Genomic DNA, 17,084 nt, shown 5'->3' with positions numbered 1-17,084 from the left:
AACAACCACTGGTTTGCTTTATGTCATTATAGGTAGTTTGTATCATACAATGTATCATTTGTATCCGGCTTCTTTCACTCAGCATAATTGTTTTGAGATTCATATATATTTAGGTGCATGTATCAGTAGTTCATTCCTTTTTGTTGCTGAGTAGTATTCCATTGTATAGCCGCAATTGGTCATTCAGTTACTTGTTAATCGATAGTTGTGTTGTTCCCAGTCCTTCCTCCAGTTTTTTTTTCTTTTTTTTTGGCTGCTCCCACATGGCATGAGGGATCTTAGTTCCCTGACCAGGGATTGAACCCGCGCCCCCTGCAGTGGAAGCGTGGAGTCTTAACCACTGGACCGTCAGGGAAGTCCCCTTCCTCCACTTTTTAATGCACTCCAACTTTGTGTCGTGTTGGTTCCACAGATGAGCACATTAAACTTTCTGCCTTCAGTTGGGAAGGAACTCAGATGGTGGATGAGTCATATACACAAATACTTATTCTATTCAAGTGGGAGAAAGTATTAGGGTTTCACTTCTGTTCTCCGAGGCTCAGAACGTCTCTAATCCATTTTATGTCCTGTGGCCAGAGTAGTCATCTAAAGCACAGACGGTGGCCTACCTCGCTGACTCAGTTTGGCCTTCAAAAGAAAAAAATGAGAGTAAAAAATGTAAAACTATCAGCAGTTCTTATACCATATTTGGTCTCACAGCATGGTCTGGGGAGCTCCGCTCCTTTAAAAGGGGGGCTAACATAACTCACAATATGGCTTATCAGTGGTTGTGGCACAGGGAGGAAGCCTGAGGGGCAGCTCTGTTCAGGTTTCAGACAATGACCCTTAACTGGAAGACTGTCCCTCTGGCTCGGGAGAATAGGTTTAATCATTCATGTAATACGGGTGATTGAAAAATCTGTATCTGCTAATTTAATAAATAATTACCAAGTATCTATTATTTTTATAAAGTTCTGTAAGAAAGCCTCTCTAGGACCACTCCTCTGACTCCTGAGCATTGTTAGGTATGATATAATTAAGTCATTCTTTCATTCAGTGATTTATTGAGTATCTGTTAGATAGCAGGCAATCTGGTTTAAGGTTAAACCGAACAGAGTGGCTTCTGCCTTCCTGGACTTTTAGTGGCTAGAAGGGAAGATAGATATTATACAAGTGACTATAATAAAATGTGACACGTGTTAAGATGGGAGAAGTACAGATACAGAGAGTGTAATGGAGGGAGGCCTAACTTAACACCAATGGGGTAAGGAAGGCCTCTCTGAAGAAGGACTTGAAGGAGAGTGAAAGACAGCAAGCTCAGGGAGATAGGAGGAACTGCAAGAAATTTAGTATGGGTAGTATTTAGAGGGTGAGGAGGTAGGCAGGTAGAGCCAGACCTTGAGGGATTAGCCCAGACATATGGAAACGGACTTTAAAGAACCCAATTAGCTTCTGGGCCAGCGTGACTGTGGAAACATCTGTATCCGTTCAAGCAACCTCTGCTGCAGATGACACCTTGACCCTCGAAAGAGTGTCCATTCGTTTCAGTGGCTTCCCTTAATGTGGAAATGGCTTCATCAGGCCATCCAAGCTGATGCCAGCCACCATCATGCTCTGAGGGGACCATGAGGTCCTGAGGGGGACTGTGAGATTCATAATTGGCCAAATGCAAAGGTTTGCCAATACCCAGAGCTGGCTGGGCTAGAGAAATGAGGTATTCTCATACACTAGTGGTGAGAGAAGTATTTGGTGCAAACTTTTTAGTGGGTAACTTCACAATAACTATCAAAATTCTCTTTTCATATACGAATACAAAACAAAACCCCCTAGCAAATCACTCTAAGATATTTGTGCAGGGATTGTAAATAGCAGCTTTTAAAAAAACGTATTTTTAATTCTTGATAATTGAGAAATTAAAACATATACACAGATGCCAATGTACCCCTTATCCAACATCAACAATTGTCAACTCAAGGTCAGTTATCAGCTCAAACCAATTATCAACTCAAGGCCATCCATCCTGTGTCATTTTGAAGCAGATCCCAGGCACCATATTATTTAATCCATAAAAATTTCCTTATGTGTCTCTAGAAGATAAGGACCATAGTACCAAATCATGTCTAAAATAATTAACAATAGTTCCTTAATTTGTCAAATATCCAGTTAGTGCTCAAATTTTTAATTGTAATCTACCTATCTAATCTAATTTATATCTTTTAAAAGTACTTTATCTGAATCTGAATCCAAATAAATCTACACATCGTGGTTGGTTGATGCCTTTCAACTCTAATGTATGTTTCCCATCCATCTCTTTATTTCTTGTAATTTCTTTGTTGAAGAAACTGGGTTGTTTTTCCTGTAGAGTTTTCCCAATTCTGATTTTGCCAATTACTTCCTGATGTAGTTTATCATGATCTTCTGTCTCTGTATTTCCTGTAAATTAGTAGTTGGATCAGAGGCTTGATTAGATTTAGGTTCACTTTTCCACTCCCTGGCAAGACTACTTCATAGATAGTGCCATATATATATATATATATATATATATACACATACACATACATATATATATATATATATTTTCATATCAGGGGACATAATGGCTAATTGCTTCTTTTTTGTGATAACAACACCTATTGTTGCTTAATACTTAGATCCTTTAAATCACTAGGGGCTGCAAAATAATATTCTAGCACTTCTCCTTTATTAGCTGGAATTAAGAGAAAGCAGTATTATTTTTAATAATAAACACATAGAAACTACTTAGATATCTATTAGCAGGTGAAAAGAAAGTGGTAGGATCCTTTTGGTATAAGTAAAAAAGGATATGTGTGTATGTATTGGTGTGTCTGCACTGGTAAAGAGGTACAACATTCTTCTGGAATTTCACATATTAAAGCTGATAATAGTGGCTACTCATCAGGAGAGGAATTTGGTTAGTCCAGAAGGAGGCTTTTACTTTTTCCTTACATCTTTCAGTATCATTTGAATTTTTGATCAATGTGCACTTAAAAACACTGTCAGCAGAAGTAAGTTATTTGGGCAGTGTGGGATTATTGGCCATAAAAAAAGCCCGAGTGATGTGATAATATTTCTGGTGAAAATAATGTATTTCAGATACCTATCCTAGTGCCTGGCACACAGCAGATCCTTAACTTGTTTTAGTTAATTGTGAAAAACAGTTTTAAAAATCTTTAATAATATAACCTAAACAGTAGTAACAACAACAACACACTCCAAAAGTCCTTGGGATTTATGAGCTGACCTACAGTTCTGGGGCTGGGACTCCACTAGTCCCAATCCTGTGAAAAAAACAATCACTTTAAATTGTGAACATCCACTTTTTTTTTTTTTTTTAAATTTATTTATTTATTTATTTATTTATTTATTTTTGGCTGTGTTGGGTCTTCGTTTCTGTGCGAGGGCTTTCTCTGGTTGCGGCAAGCAGGGGCCACTCTTCATCGCGGTGCGCGGGCCTCTCACTGTCGCGGCCTCTCTTGTTGCGGGGCACAGGCTCCAGACGCGCATGCTCAGTAGTTGTGGCTCACGGGCCTAGTCGCTCCGCGAGCATGTGGGATCTTCCCAGACCAGGGCTCGAACCCGTGTCCCCTGCATTGGCAGGCAGATCCTTAACCACTGCGCCACCAGGGAAGCCCCATGAACATCCACTTTAAAGAAGGTATTCTCTGAAGTGATTTTCCTGACTGGTCAACTTCACTGATGAGGCCTCGGCTACAGATTTGGTCCTCAGCCAGGCTAGGAGACTGGGTCACGGAGCGAAACAAAATCAGGTGGAGAAGACAATGTGTAGAACATGCCTGGGAGAGTTGGTGTGGGTTACTGAGCAAGTCAGGAGCAGTATTTTGGGAGGATTATTCTGACCTTTAAATCTTTATCCTGACTGAGACTTGCAGGATAAATTGATGCTCCTGAATTTTACTCAAAATTTTTTTCTAAAATTTGCAAATCACAAACAATCTGAGGATCTCTTACTATATTTGCTGTATGCATTTAATAGAACCATTTCCCCTGTTCTTATTTATTATTCCTTTTTATGTTCATTATTTGCTCCCTTTCAGACAATCATTCTAATTTCGCTTCTTTGTGTTCCTGCAAAAAGTGTATTGCTTTCTATGCATTAAAAATAATTATCCTCGCATACTATATATTCCACTTATGTGGCATTCTTGAAATAGCAAAGCTACTGAGATGAACAGATTAGTGGTTTCCAGGGGGTGGGGGTGAGGTAGGAGGTGGTTGGGAGTAAATTGCGGAGTTCTTTTGAGGTGATTGAACAGGTCTGTATCTTGATTGTGGTGGTGGTTAGAAGAATTTATACATGGAATAAAATTGCACAGGATTACATGCACACACGCACATATGAATGCAGTTTAAAGAAACTGTGAAAAGTAATTCAGGTCTGTAGACTAGTTAATCGTAATGTACCAATGTCATTATCCTGGTTTTGATATTGTACTACAACTCTAAATCATGTCACCATTGGGGGAAGCTGAGTGAAGGGTACATGGGATTCTACTATTTTTGCAACTTCCTGTGGATCTATTATTATTTCAAAACAAACATTTTAAAAAGCTGCAGAACATGCTTTACTACTAACTAAATAGATGCAAAGTTAAACTAGAATGGCATGTGCTTTTTCCGTTCCTATTGCTTATATACTCTTCTTTGGTACCAGACAATGTTTTAAACACTTTACATGTATTAAGTCATTTTATCCTCACAATAACCCCATAGGTAGGTAGTATTATTATTTCCATTCTACAGATGTAGAGATGGAACCACAGAGAGGTTAAGTAATGTGCCTATAGTCACACAGTCATATCAGCAAGAATCATATCCTATCAGCCAAGTGACCAAGCCAAGATAAAAATTCAGTCTCCTTTTAGTCACTGTACTACACCACTAATGTCAAAGAAGCAAGATGTTGATGCAGCATTTACAGCAGTTAACAATATTAGAAATAATCAACAATTTAGGAATGCTGAAATAAGTTATATCAACTCTAAGGGAAAAAAAAAAGTTAGCAGTTAGACTTAGTCTAACAAGCCCAGTTTATTGACTTGTTTTCAAGGAGGGAGAGCACACACCAAAAACTGTGAGGTGTCTCACCAACAAAAGAAAAACATAGAGTTATTGTAAGCTGTGGGGAAGGATAAACTATAGAGTTTTGATGGGCTTAAAGCAAAGCAGGGCTATGTGAAAGGATGGACATCAGAACTAGGCTTTCAGGTGCATTCAGGGTCCTGTTTCCTTGGAAACTACAAAGTTTAGATAAAGGTGGAATGTTGTGTTTAGAAATCTCTTGTTTGAAGTTTTGTACCTGGGTTGAAAACCAAGGCTGCTTCTCTGTGTCAGAGTGACTTAGGTCCTCTGGGCAGGAGGGGGATATTTCATTCTTACTGATATGATTTCACACAGCAAAAGTTCTGATAATCTATGATTTTTAAGAGAACAAAGTTTCTCAGTGAATAAGAAAGCAGTGGTCCCTCAAAGAAGGGGATTCTGACTCTTTATAGCTACAGCATGTCCTTGGGACTTGTGTTTCCTGCTAATTCTTTCACTAATTCTTTGACGTTCATTGCAGCCTGATGAATGGCAGAACAGATTTTTTACTTTCTCAGTCCTAGCAAACGTCTACTTTCTCAGAATGCATGTAAGTGGTATTGTGTTTTATATTTTATTCTATTTTTTACTTTCCCCCTTTCTAACGTATATGTTAAAAATTGGCCTTTCCCTCTCAACTCCCACAAAAAACCTGCATCTCTCTTTTGCTATCCATGTTGTGATGTGAACATGCACTCTGTTGACTGAAGTGCTGCATTGAACTTCAGGATGTGCAAACACCACATTTTACCCCCCACTCTCCCGCTGACAGGCATCCACGTTTGCTCCAGTTCCCCATCATCACAAACATGCTGTTATAAATAAACATCATTGTGCATTTCCCTTATGGACCTATGTAATAATATCTTTTGGATAAGAACTCTCATTACTAGGGTCTATTTATTCTTTATTGAACGAAGTAGTACCAGGCTCCCCTCCAGAATGGAAGGCTCAGACTTCCAACACCAAGGCATCAGGACTCCCATGAGACCACTTCCAGGTCAACGCTTGAGTCATCCAACTTTCTAAGTTTGGCCAGACTATCTGGTGTAGAGTGATATCTCATCTTTGCTTTCATTTTCATTTCTTTGATTATTAATGAGTTCAAGCATCTCTACATGAGTTTGATAGCTTCTGTGTTTGCTTTTCTGTATACTGCTTACTTATAGACTTTTCCCAACATTGTTTATGGAGTAAAACCTAGCCACTCCATAGTTTGGCATTTGAGACGCCTAAAACTGGTCCCTGATGTCCCCAGTATGAAAAGCTCATTTCTCATTACTGCCCTTTGTCCATGCTACCTGTGGTCCAACAACAATTCTTCTTTGTTTTCACTCTCCCTTCTGCCTGGGTTACACCACCTTCCTTAGCCCCCAATCTAAACATATCTCAAATCCTAAATATTCCTGAGAACCCACCTCAAATATCACCTCCTACAGGAAGGGTTCCCTTGTTTGTTCAGCTGGAATTGACCTTTCCCTCTCAGCTCCCACAGAGCTCAACCTGCACTCTCTTTATCATCCACCACAATAGGCCTTCCACTTTTGCTATTCATGTGGGTATCACCTCCCCATAAAGACAGGCATCATGTTATGTGTGCAAGAACAGAAAGATTCAGAAGGCATGTTCAGAGAAATATTGACTTTAAAGAATAAGTAAGATGATTTTTACTTTATTCTTTGTAGTTTCCTCTAGCCAGTGTTTTTCTAACTATAGGTTGTAACTCATTAGTGGGTTACGAAATCGATTTACTTGATAGAGAGCACATTTTTCTCCCTTTTTTTAAGAAGAAGAGAAGAGAAAATATCAGAGTATATCACAAATAGTAAGTATTATTTTGTGAAACCTGTTGCAATTTATATTCTTTTGTGAATGTGACTAGGAGGCCATGTAAAATGTGTTTCTTACTGGGGGTTGAGGTCAGGAGAGGTCTGTTCTACTGTACTGAAAGGGTCGTAGGACATGCCATCCCAGAATATGCCACTTTGGCATATTGATCATTTTGAGCTGTAGGCACTTGAAAAACAGGAAATGCAGGGACAGACTTTCTTTGAACTCCCCTTATCTGCTTAAGGACAGATTCTCCAAAGGCACTCAATTGTCATAAATGCCCTCCCTGGAGAGTTTCACTGACCAGGGAACATTGACTCTTCACAGGATAGGAGACCAGAAGTCGAGACCACACTCAGACAAACTTTGTCACAAACTATCATACCTCCCATCTATTCTTCTAGGGCCTATTCATTTCTCCTCAAAGTCATTTATTCTCCCCTAAGAGGCTTGTATCCCCTGTCCTCTTTTCCTATTAAGAAAGATATTTAAGTCTGAATTCTAAGCCACCTCGGTGTGTTACTCATTTTTTTTCCTGAGTATCTACCATGTATACATGAGGTATACATGTTAGTAAACTTCTGTTTGCTTTTTTCTTGTTAATTTCTCTTTTTATTATGGGGGTCTCACCTAAAAATTCAAAAGGTCAGAGGGAAAATTAGTTTTCCTCCCCTACAGTACATGTATTGATGTTATTTGTATCTATTGTGTATATCACTTTTCCTTGAAACACTGACTCTAATACCAAAAAAAAATGTAAAACACAAAACTTTTTTTTCCCCCTGGCTTTAATGGAAGCAAACTCATGAATAATATTTTCAAAACCTGCTTCTTTGCTTAGTTCATTTTCTTTCTTCCTTTTTTTTTTGAATTCTCCTAATTCATCACACCCCCACCACCACCACCATTTTCCCCCCCTTGGTATCCATACGTTTGTTCTCTACATCTCTGTCTCTATTTCTGCCCTGCAAACTGGTTCATCTGTACCATTTTTCTAGGTTCCACATATATGTGTTAATATACGATATTTGTTTTTCTCTTTCTGATTTACTTCACTCTGTATGACAGTCTCTAGGTCCATCCACCTCACTACAAATAACTCAATTTCGTTCCTTTTTATGGCTGAGTAATATTCCATTGTATATATGTGCCACATCTTCTTTATCCATTCATCTGTTGATGGACACTTAGGTTGCTTCCATGTCCTGGCTATTGTAAATAGAGCTGCAATGAACATTGGGGTGCATGTGTCTTTTTGAATTATGGTTTTCTCTGGGTATATGACCAGTAGTGGGATTGCTGGGTCATATGGTAATTCTATTTTTAGTTTTTTAAGGAACCTCCATACTGTTCTCCATAGTGGCTGTATCAATTTACATTTCCACCAACAGTGCAAGAGGGTTCCCTTTTCTCCACAGCCTCTCCAGCATTTGTTGTTTGTAGATTTTCTGATGCTGCCCATTCTAACTGGTGTGAGGTGATACCTCATTGTAGTTTTGATTTGCATTTCTCTAATTATTAGTGCTGTTGAGCAGCTTTTCATGTGCTTCTTGACCATCTGTATGTCTTCTTTGGAGAAATGTCTATTTAGGTCTTCTGCCCATTTTGGGATTGGGTTTTTTTTTTTTAATATTGAGCTGCATGATCTGTTTATATACTTTGGAGACTAATCCTTTGTCCGTTGATTCGTTTGCAAATATTTTCTCCCATTCTGAGGGTTGTCTTTTCATTTTGTTTGTAGTTTCCTTTGCTTTGCAAACGCTTTTAAGTTTCATTAGGTCCCATTTGTTTATTTTTGTTTTTATTTCCATTACTCTAGGAGGTGGTTCAAAAAAGATCTTGCTGTGATTTATGTCAAAGAGTGTTCTTCCTATGTTTTCCTCTAAGAGTTTTATAGTGTCCAGTCTTACATTTAGGTCTCTAATCTATTTTGAGTTTATTTTTGTGTATGGTGTTAGGGAGTGTTCTAATTTCATTCTTTTACATGTAGCTGTCCAGTTTTCCTAGCACCACTTATTGAAGAGACTGTCTTTTCTCCATTGTATATTGTTGCCTCCTTTGTCATAGATTAGTTGACCATAGGTGCGTGGGTTTATCTCTGGGCTTTCTATCCTGTTCCATTGAACTATATTTCTTTTTTTGTTCCAGTACTGTATTGTCTTGATTACTGTAGCTTTGTAGTATAGTCTGAAGTCAGGGAGTCTGATTCCTCCAGCTCCGTTTTTTTCCCTCAAGACTGCTTTGGCTATTTGGGGTCTTTTGTGTCTCCATACAAATTTTAAGATTTTAAAACACAAAACTTAGGCTCAAATTCCATCCTGGCTACTTTTTAGCTGGGTGACCCACATATCCAGGTGCCTCATCTTCACCAGAAATTTTCTTAACTGTAAGACAGGGAAACAAACCTCTTCTTCCTTGCCTGGGTTCTTGTGGAATCAAATGAGAGGACATAAGTGAATGGCTTTTGTGATTCATAAGGCACTCAGGAACCCAAGTATTCTTAATGTCTGGGCCACAGTCTAGCAGAATCTCAAGATGCTAATCATCTAGAGATTAAATAATGTACCAATTTTTTCCTATGTATTAGTCTTTCTTTCTACAACATGATTGTAATGTTCCCAAAGGAAAGATTTAGGACTTGTATCAATTAGTGTTTATCATAATGTTAATTAAATTGACTAATAATTATTAATTTATTGCCATGTTGAAACTCTGCTCTAAGTATTTTGCATTACTTGTATTTATCTCATTTTATCCCTATGGTAATCCTATGAGGTGTCTACATTTATTGTCACTATTTTACAGATATTGAAACTGAGACATTGAACTCCTATTCTAGCTCCATATCTTTTCTCTTCCAGCTTTTCCCAGACAAATGAATCCGAGAACATTCTACTATTGCCCAGACAGTTCAGGCTGTCTCATGATTACCAGAGGCATCTAACCAAGGGCCAAAGACATTTCCCTGCACTGCCCCTGAAGCCTGGACTTCCCCAAGTGGAGATACAGCCTCTCCTCTAGCCTCCCACTCATGGGCACAGAGAGCATTAGTAAAAATGCAAAGCTGTTGCTCTTAGTTTTAATACTCAGGTGCAAGTGACTGACAGATGGCCTTTTGGAGGTGGAGAGTTCATGGGCACCTAGACAGAGGGAAACCAGGGGAAGTCTGGGCCTGCTTCCAGAGGGCCCTAGGGGCTCAGGGCTCAGCATCCGTGGTGGGTTGAATAGTGTCCTCCCCCAAAATTCATGTCTACCCGGAAGCTCAGAATGTGATTTTATTTGGAAATATGGTCTTTGCAGATGTAACTAAGGGTCTTGAGATGAAATCATCCTGGATTGAGGGTGGGATAAGTGAAAGGAGAGGGAGAGTTGGACACAGAGATTCAGGGAAGAAGGTCATGCGAAGACAAAGGCAGAAATTGGAGTGATGCTGCCAGAAGCCAAGGAACGCCAGGAGACACTGGAAGCTGAAAGAGGCAAGGAAGGATTCTCCCCTAGAAGCTCTGGAGAAAGCATGGCCCTGCTGATACTTTGATTTCAGACTACTGATCTCCAGAACTGTGAGAGAACAAATTTCTGTTGTTTTAAGCTAGCAAGTTTGTGGTAATTTGCTATAGCAGCCCTAAGGAAACGAACACAGCATCCTTGCAGCAGTTTGGGTGTGAGCTGTCCTGAAGAGCAAGAAGAGTTTGCCACTGCTGCAGACCACAGCGGAGTCAATCTGGGTTCTTCCTGCCCTGGTATGGCCTCAGGGAGCCCTACAGACGTCCATGGCTGGGAGAGGTCAACCAGTGTCTAGAGGCCCTCAGTGCCACTTGCGAAGATGGAGATGCCCTGAGGAACTCTGGGTTGAGCAGGTCAAGGGGCTCATGAAGGGGCCAGTCTGATAGCTGTGGAGTACCAAGTCTCCCATTCTTGAGGCCTTTTCTTCTCCACTGCCATCTCCCTTCCCTCCCTCCCACCTTCCCTCCAAGTACACTGTATACTCTGCTTCTTATCACACTCAAATCTCCCTTCCCACAAATAAAAAGAACCTAGTGTCTTTCATGAATACAGGATGGTGTATTAGTTTCCCATTCCTGCTTTAACAAATTACCACAGATTTAGTGGCTTAAAACAACACAAATTTATTCTCTTGTAGTTCTGGAGGTCAGAAGCCAAAAATGAATCTTAAGGGGCTAAAATCAAGTGCCAGAAAGACTGATTCCTTCTGGAGGCTCTGTGGGGAGAATCCACTCCTTGTCTCTTCTAGCTTCTAGAGGTTGCTGGCATTTCTTGGCTCCTGGCCTCATCACCCCATCCCTGCTTCTGTCATTACATCACCTTCTCCCCACTGAGCCTTGTGCCTCCCTCTAATAAGGTCTGTTGTGATTACATTTAGGGCCCACCCAGGTAATCCAGGATAATCTCCCTGCCTCAAGGTCCTTAATTTAATCACATTGGCAAAGTCCCTTTTGCCATATAAGGTAACATATTCAGAGATTCCAGGGATTAGGATGCAGGCATGCTAATGGGGGGCTGTTATTCAGTCTACCACAAATATGAACCCCTCTCTAAAGCACCTCCCTTCAAGCACTGATCCTATTAAGCAGGTCACTAGTGGTGAACTCTGCCCTCAGCAAAGGTCACCAGAAGCAGGCTAATGGTTGGCTTTAGCCATCTGTGGGCAAGGGTTACAGCCCAGGGAAGCTACCTTCTGCCCTCTTTTGGAGCCAACCTGCAGGAAGTTCCTTCCAGACCTGCTGTTGGCCTGCAAATTCCTGAGAGTTCCCTGAGAGCTGGGAGGGGCCTGGATACTGGGTCCTTTTGAGTGAGGATTCAGAAGCCAGGGTTTCTGGGTAAGCAGGAGGAAGAGAGTCCACTGAAGCAATGAGGCCCTCAACCCTGTGTTCAGTCAGGCACCTCCTGTCATTTCCCCTCCCAGCTTCCAGTATGTGCCCTTTACTTGGTGTTTTCTGCTTAATATGAACTTTGGAGTCCCAGCACTTTGGTCAGAATCCCTGGCCCTGGCACTCACTAGCTGTGAGAGCTTGGGCAAAATACTCAAAGCTTCCCAGTCTAAAATGGGGATGATAAAACATCTACTTGCCTTGCAGGGTTGTCATGGTGATTAAGAGATACAAAATATAAAGCATAGTCAGAAGTGACTGAGCTTAATGCATAAGTGGTTGTTATTTCTGAACTTCAGTGTACAATATGTCCCTATGATGACCACAGTTGCCCCTTGGGACACTTTCTCCTGGTGGTCCTCTTCTCTTTCCAGCTCTCCTTCTGCCTCTTGGTGTTCTCTTCATCTACCAGCCCCACCACTGGTCCTGCTTGCCCAGGATGCCTGCCTCAGTCCTCTTCTCTTCTCCTTGACCCCTGGGTAGATCTCATCTCATTCCTTGCCTTCTGTTACCCTTATCTATCTGCTTCCCCCAAAGTAGCTCCAGCTGACCCCCTTTGCTGTTTAAATTAATATTCCTAACTCTTAGTGAATGTGTCCTAGATGGATAACAGGAATCTCAACTTCAATGTTGGAAGGGCCTTTATGCAGCTTCTTGGTTCCAATAGCAATTTCTTCTCCCTACATTCTCCACCTTAGTGAAAAACTACCATTATCTCCTAGCTTCTCAAGCCAAGGAGAGGCTCCTTCCTCTCTTGCATTCTCCAAATACCTAAATCACCAAATCTTATCAAATTTACTTTCTACAATTCCCTCAAGTCCATCACTGTATCTCTGTCCACTCCTAGCCACTGCCTTAACTGAGGCCACCAACAGCTCTGATTAAAGGACACAAAGTCCAATAAACAATCCAGTTCCATGACCAACTTTTTCTGGAAACAGGCTGGACATGATGAAACTTTTAAAAAGAAAGTGAATTTCTTTTTGCTTGATTTTCTTTTTTGTAATCTGAAAGCGGAAAATTACTTAAGTACCTAAAATAATTAAATTTTGATACTGACATTAAAAAAATTGGGTACTACTTCACCCTAGGTTTTCAAACCAATGAAGACATTCCAGAAGTTTTCTATTAGGCCTAGGAAGTTTGACCTTCACAGAACAGTGGCAGGAATATCATCTTTGTCCTATTACCCCAAAGGTGTCAAAGCTAAAATGCCTGTGGCAGTTTGGGAAGCCCTGAAGGCACTGGAGAACTCCTCACTCCTCCCAGAACAGGCTCACAGTGAGAACCAGATTCTGTTGTCTTGGCCTTGTGGGGCAAATCCCCCAAACAGCTGCTGATGGGTGAGGCAGCAGTGTCTTGCTAAGGCCTGACTCTCCACTGGGTGAGAGGGATTGGGTCAGACAGGCCCACTTCCTCAGAAAGTGAGTGTGTACACACCTGTTTCCACTGCCTGTTGTTTCTTGGCCCCATGTGAGGGCAAGGGGCTGTCAGCTGAGTAGAGATCACCTCCATGGTTGAGGCCCAGAGCCCGGCTGTGTAGCAGCCCTGGAAGAGGGATCAATGATGCAGACAAGGCCCTGCCCTTAAGGGGCTCACCTTTGACAGGAAACCAGGAAAGACCAACCAGGGAGGGCCTCCCCTGTTCCACCAGCAAGAGACCAGTGCTCCTCCCTCTCTGCTTTCTTTCATCATTATCCTTCCACACCCTGCAAGCATTGAGTTTGGTGAGTGAGCAATCCACTGCTGTGGCAGGAGGACAGAGGTGGGTAGAAAAATGAGGAGGGGGTGAAGGCAGGATATAGACATTCCTGCTAAGCTAGGAACGCCTGACCTGCCTTAGCCATGACAGATGCCCAGGCTGACTGCAAATTTCAGGGCCACAGGGAGATCTTAGATATCTGCTTTTAAATCTGATGTAGTATCCCTTCAGGGAGTATGATCCTGGGGAGGAAGAGCCCTGACATGGAAATCTATGTGCTCAGGGGTCTGCTGAGCCACTAATGGCTCAGACATGCTGGAAAGTCACTCACTGTCTGAGAACTTCAGGCTGCCTCTTTGAAAACAAACTTCAGTGGATGAGATGCTGGGTGCAAATGTGCCAACCCTGCACAGCCCTGAGTCACTGCTGCTTCTGCTTATATCTCACAGAGTATAGATCCTGAGGATCCCATCTTGCAGTGTTGGTCTGAGCAGGGAATGAGACCCTGGGTCTGTTTTAGTTTTCTAGGGCAGCCATAACAAAATACCACAGACTGCGTGGCTTAAACAACTAATTTTATTTTCTCACAGTTCAAGAGGCTAGAAATCCAAGATCAAGATGTCGGCAGGTTGGATTTCTTCTGAGACCTGTCTCTTTGGCTTGCAGATGGCTGCCTTCTCATTGTGTCCTCACATGGATATCCCCCTGTGTTGTCTGTGTCCTGATTGCCTCTTCTTATAAGGACACGACTCATTTAGGGTCCATCTTAATGACCCCATTTTAAACTTAATTGCCTATTTAGAGGTCCTATCCCCAAATACAGTCACATTCTGAGGTACAAGGAATTAGGGCTTCAACATATGAATTGTTGGGGGGCACAATTCTGCCCATAACAGGGCCTATTCTGAAAATCTCTGTGAGCCTGGGGCTGCAAACTGGGGACCCACTGTCAGGAGAAGCTGCAGTCCACATTGCTCTTTTTTTCCCCACACTCCTTGCAAAGGGCAAAAAAGTTTTCAAAAGTATGTCTACTTTAGTTTCTATTCCCCTCAGTGAATTCTCACCCATCTCTGGTAATGCTTTTATCTATCAACTGTGCTGAGACAACAAAAACACAAACTCTGGCCTCTTCCAGGTGCAAACAAGCGATGATCAAGGTTAAAAAGAGATGTCATCTGAGACCCACATAGTAGCTCCTATCTGAGTCTTGTGTAGTGTGGGCTCTACAAGATACTGTCCCACTCCCCCAGTTGAACAGGTTCATTCCTAAAAGACAGTAAGAGACCTTAGACTTCTGCTCTCATCTGGTGCAGGAACTGCCCCTCTGAGACAACGTCAAATCTCTGCCCTTACAGATCCTGGGGCCAGTAAATGGGTGCAAGGGAGAGGAGCAGGGTCTTTTCTGCCTTCCATTGGTTCAGTGCCTCCCACAGCTTGAACTCTGAGCGCCTTGACCTGGATAACTTCTCATATAACCACACAGACCTCACGCCTATGCCTCTCGGGATGTCTTCCAGGAAGAATCAGTCTCCTGGCGTGGAGCCGAGAACAATACCGACAAGACCGAGTCCCCGGGGAGTGGCCTAGGTTATGGCGGCCCTTGAGCTCCCGGCCGTCCATCCTCTTCCCCACAGCTGCTCCTCTGGGCTCAGGCCGGTCAAACCCACCCGACTGTCTGAACTGAATGCCATGCCGCAGACACCAGATCCTTCCTTGTCCTCTGGTCTATTCCTGCACAGAGCTACCGGTACTTGTCTGAGTGGGGTTGGCATTTGAAAGAAAAGGAGCAAGGCTGAGGAAAGTGAGAATGTCAAGGGCTTAAAATAACAGGCGAAATCGTTCAGGCCCGCGCGGGAGTTTTGAGAAAGAGAGGGTGGAGTAAGGGGATGAATGGCCTCCGCTAAGTTCTTCGCTGAGGAGTGACGCCCGGGCATTACCGACTTCCAACAAGCAGCCAGGTTGCAGGAATCCCTCATTTCCCCCGGCAGAAACGGGGCGGGACCGACCGAGGTGGCGATTTCCCTCCGGAGCTGGAGAGCCACGCGGGGCGGGGCCCTTTCCAGCGGGGGTGAGGAGGTCAGACATGCGCGCGGCTCTCAACTGCCTGAAAGCCAGCCCCCACGCGCTCAAGCCCGCGAATCCTGAGCGTCCCCTAGTGACTCTGCCTGCTCTAACCTCCCCCCCCCACCCCCAGCCCCCCACCCCTCCCGGGACAGATTACAGCTCTGGGCCACGGTCGACTAAGAAGACGCCCTAGAAGAGCCTGACCCTACGGGAGCACCCGTGGCCGCCTCCAAGAAGCGAAACTGGGCGCCCTGGCCGCGCCCAAGAACGCAGCGACAACCTCGCCAGTCCAGAGAAGCCGACTGACCAAACTCACTCAAAGATCTTGACACCCCGGAAGGCGGCCGGCAAGCAGGGGACTAGGCCGGATACCTGGCCTTTCTTTAGCCGATCTGTTGGAGCCTAACGCTCTGCCCGCTCTAACGGCCTCTCCTCCCGGGGTATGCGAGGGCCCGCCGGGAGAGCACGGACAAGTGGCACAGCTTCTTCCAAGTGCAGTTGTGGGTGGCTCTGAAAAGAGCCTTTGGATATGATGGAACCTCGAGCCGAGCGCACACTGCTTAAGCCCGCTCCCCGCGGATGCGGCGGGCCAGCTGGATGTCTTTGGGCATAATGGTCACGCGCTTGGCGTGGATAGCGCACAGGTTCGTGTCTTCAAACAGCCCCACCAGGTAGGCCTCGCTCGCCTCCTGCAGCGCCATCACGGCCGAGCTCTGGAAGCGCAGGTCAGTCTTGAAGTCCTGCGCGATCTCGCGCACTAGCCGCTGGAAGGGCAGCTTGCGGATCAGCAGCTCGGTCGACTTCTGGTAGCGCCGGATCTCGCGCAGGGCCACGGTGCCCGGCCGGTAGCGGTGCGGCTTCTTGACGCCGCCGGTGGCCGGCGCGCTCTTGCGGGCCGCCTTGGTGGCCAACTGCTTCCGCGGGGCCTTGCCACCGGTCGACTTGCGGGCAGTCTGCTTTGTACGGGCCATAGCGAAACGAGACACGAGCTCACCTGCGCAACGCTGCACAAGGAGAGGAACCGGGATCCAGCCCGCCGCAGCGGTCTTTATAGGCACAGTCTTTTCCCGATTGGGCGGGACAATAATTGAAAGTCCCGCGCTGGCTGTCCATTGGCTGTGACGTCATCGGCCCTAGCGCCACTGATTGGCTTGGGCAGTATCCCCCCCCACCCCCGCCTCCCCGCCTCCCCGCCTCCCCGCCTCCCGGCCTCCCCGCCTCCCCGCCTCCACGCCTCCGCGTCTCCCCGTCTCCCCGTCTCCCTGCCTCCCTTTCTACTGTCCAGTTTGCCAACAGTTTTCCCTGCCTTGTTTTTCCTTTCTTTCAGGGTGAGAGTCAGTTTTGAGCGCAACTGTGTCAGAACGTTCCTCCTCAGCCCTTCGCTCCCTTGGAACGCGCTACCCGCGAAACCCTCTTTCTACGCTTTCTAGCTCCCGAATTGAACCTCAACCTTCTGTTTGGCCCCGCCGCCCCCGGAACGCCTTGTTGCCTTCTCCGAG

At 44.1% G+C, this 17,084-nt stretch overlaps 1 protein-coding gene across 1 annotated transcript; it reads right to left on the bottom strand.

The window, feature by feature from the left end:
* Positions 1-16,145: 16,145 nt before the first annotated feature.
* On the bottom strand, positions 16,146-16,632 carry LOC137761265 (histone H3). The gene has a single exon (XM_068538174.1). It carries the CDS (start codon positions 16,554-16,556, stop codon positions 16,146-16,148), a length of 411 nt encoding a protein of 136 aa, XP_068394275.1. The 5' UTR covers positions 16,557-16,632.
* Positions 16,633-17,084: the final 452 nt, after the last annotated feature.

Source organism: Eschrichtius robustus, chromosome 3 (assembly GCF_028021215.1).
Source record: "Eschrichtius robustus isolate mEscRob2 chromosome 3, mEscRob2.pri, whole genome shotgun sequence".
Lineage (NCBI taxonomy): Eukaryota > Metazoa > Chordata > Mammalia > Artiodactyla > Eschrichtiidae > Eschrichtius > Eschrichtius robustus.
This window is presented reverse-complemented; position numbering and strand designations above follow the sequence as displayed.

Bases quoted from the DNA above. Each gene is read 5' to 3' on its own strand.
- LOC137761265 (XM_068538174.1), bottom strand. From the start codon at position 16,556: ATGGCCCGTACAAAGCAGACTGCCCGCAAGTCGACCGGTGGCAAGGCC.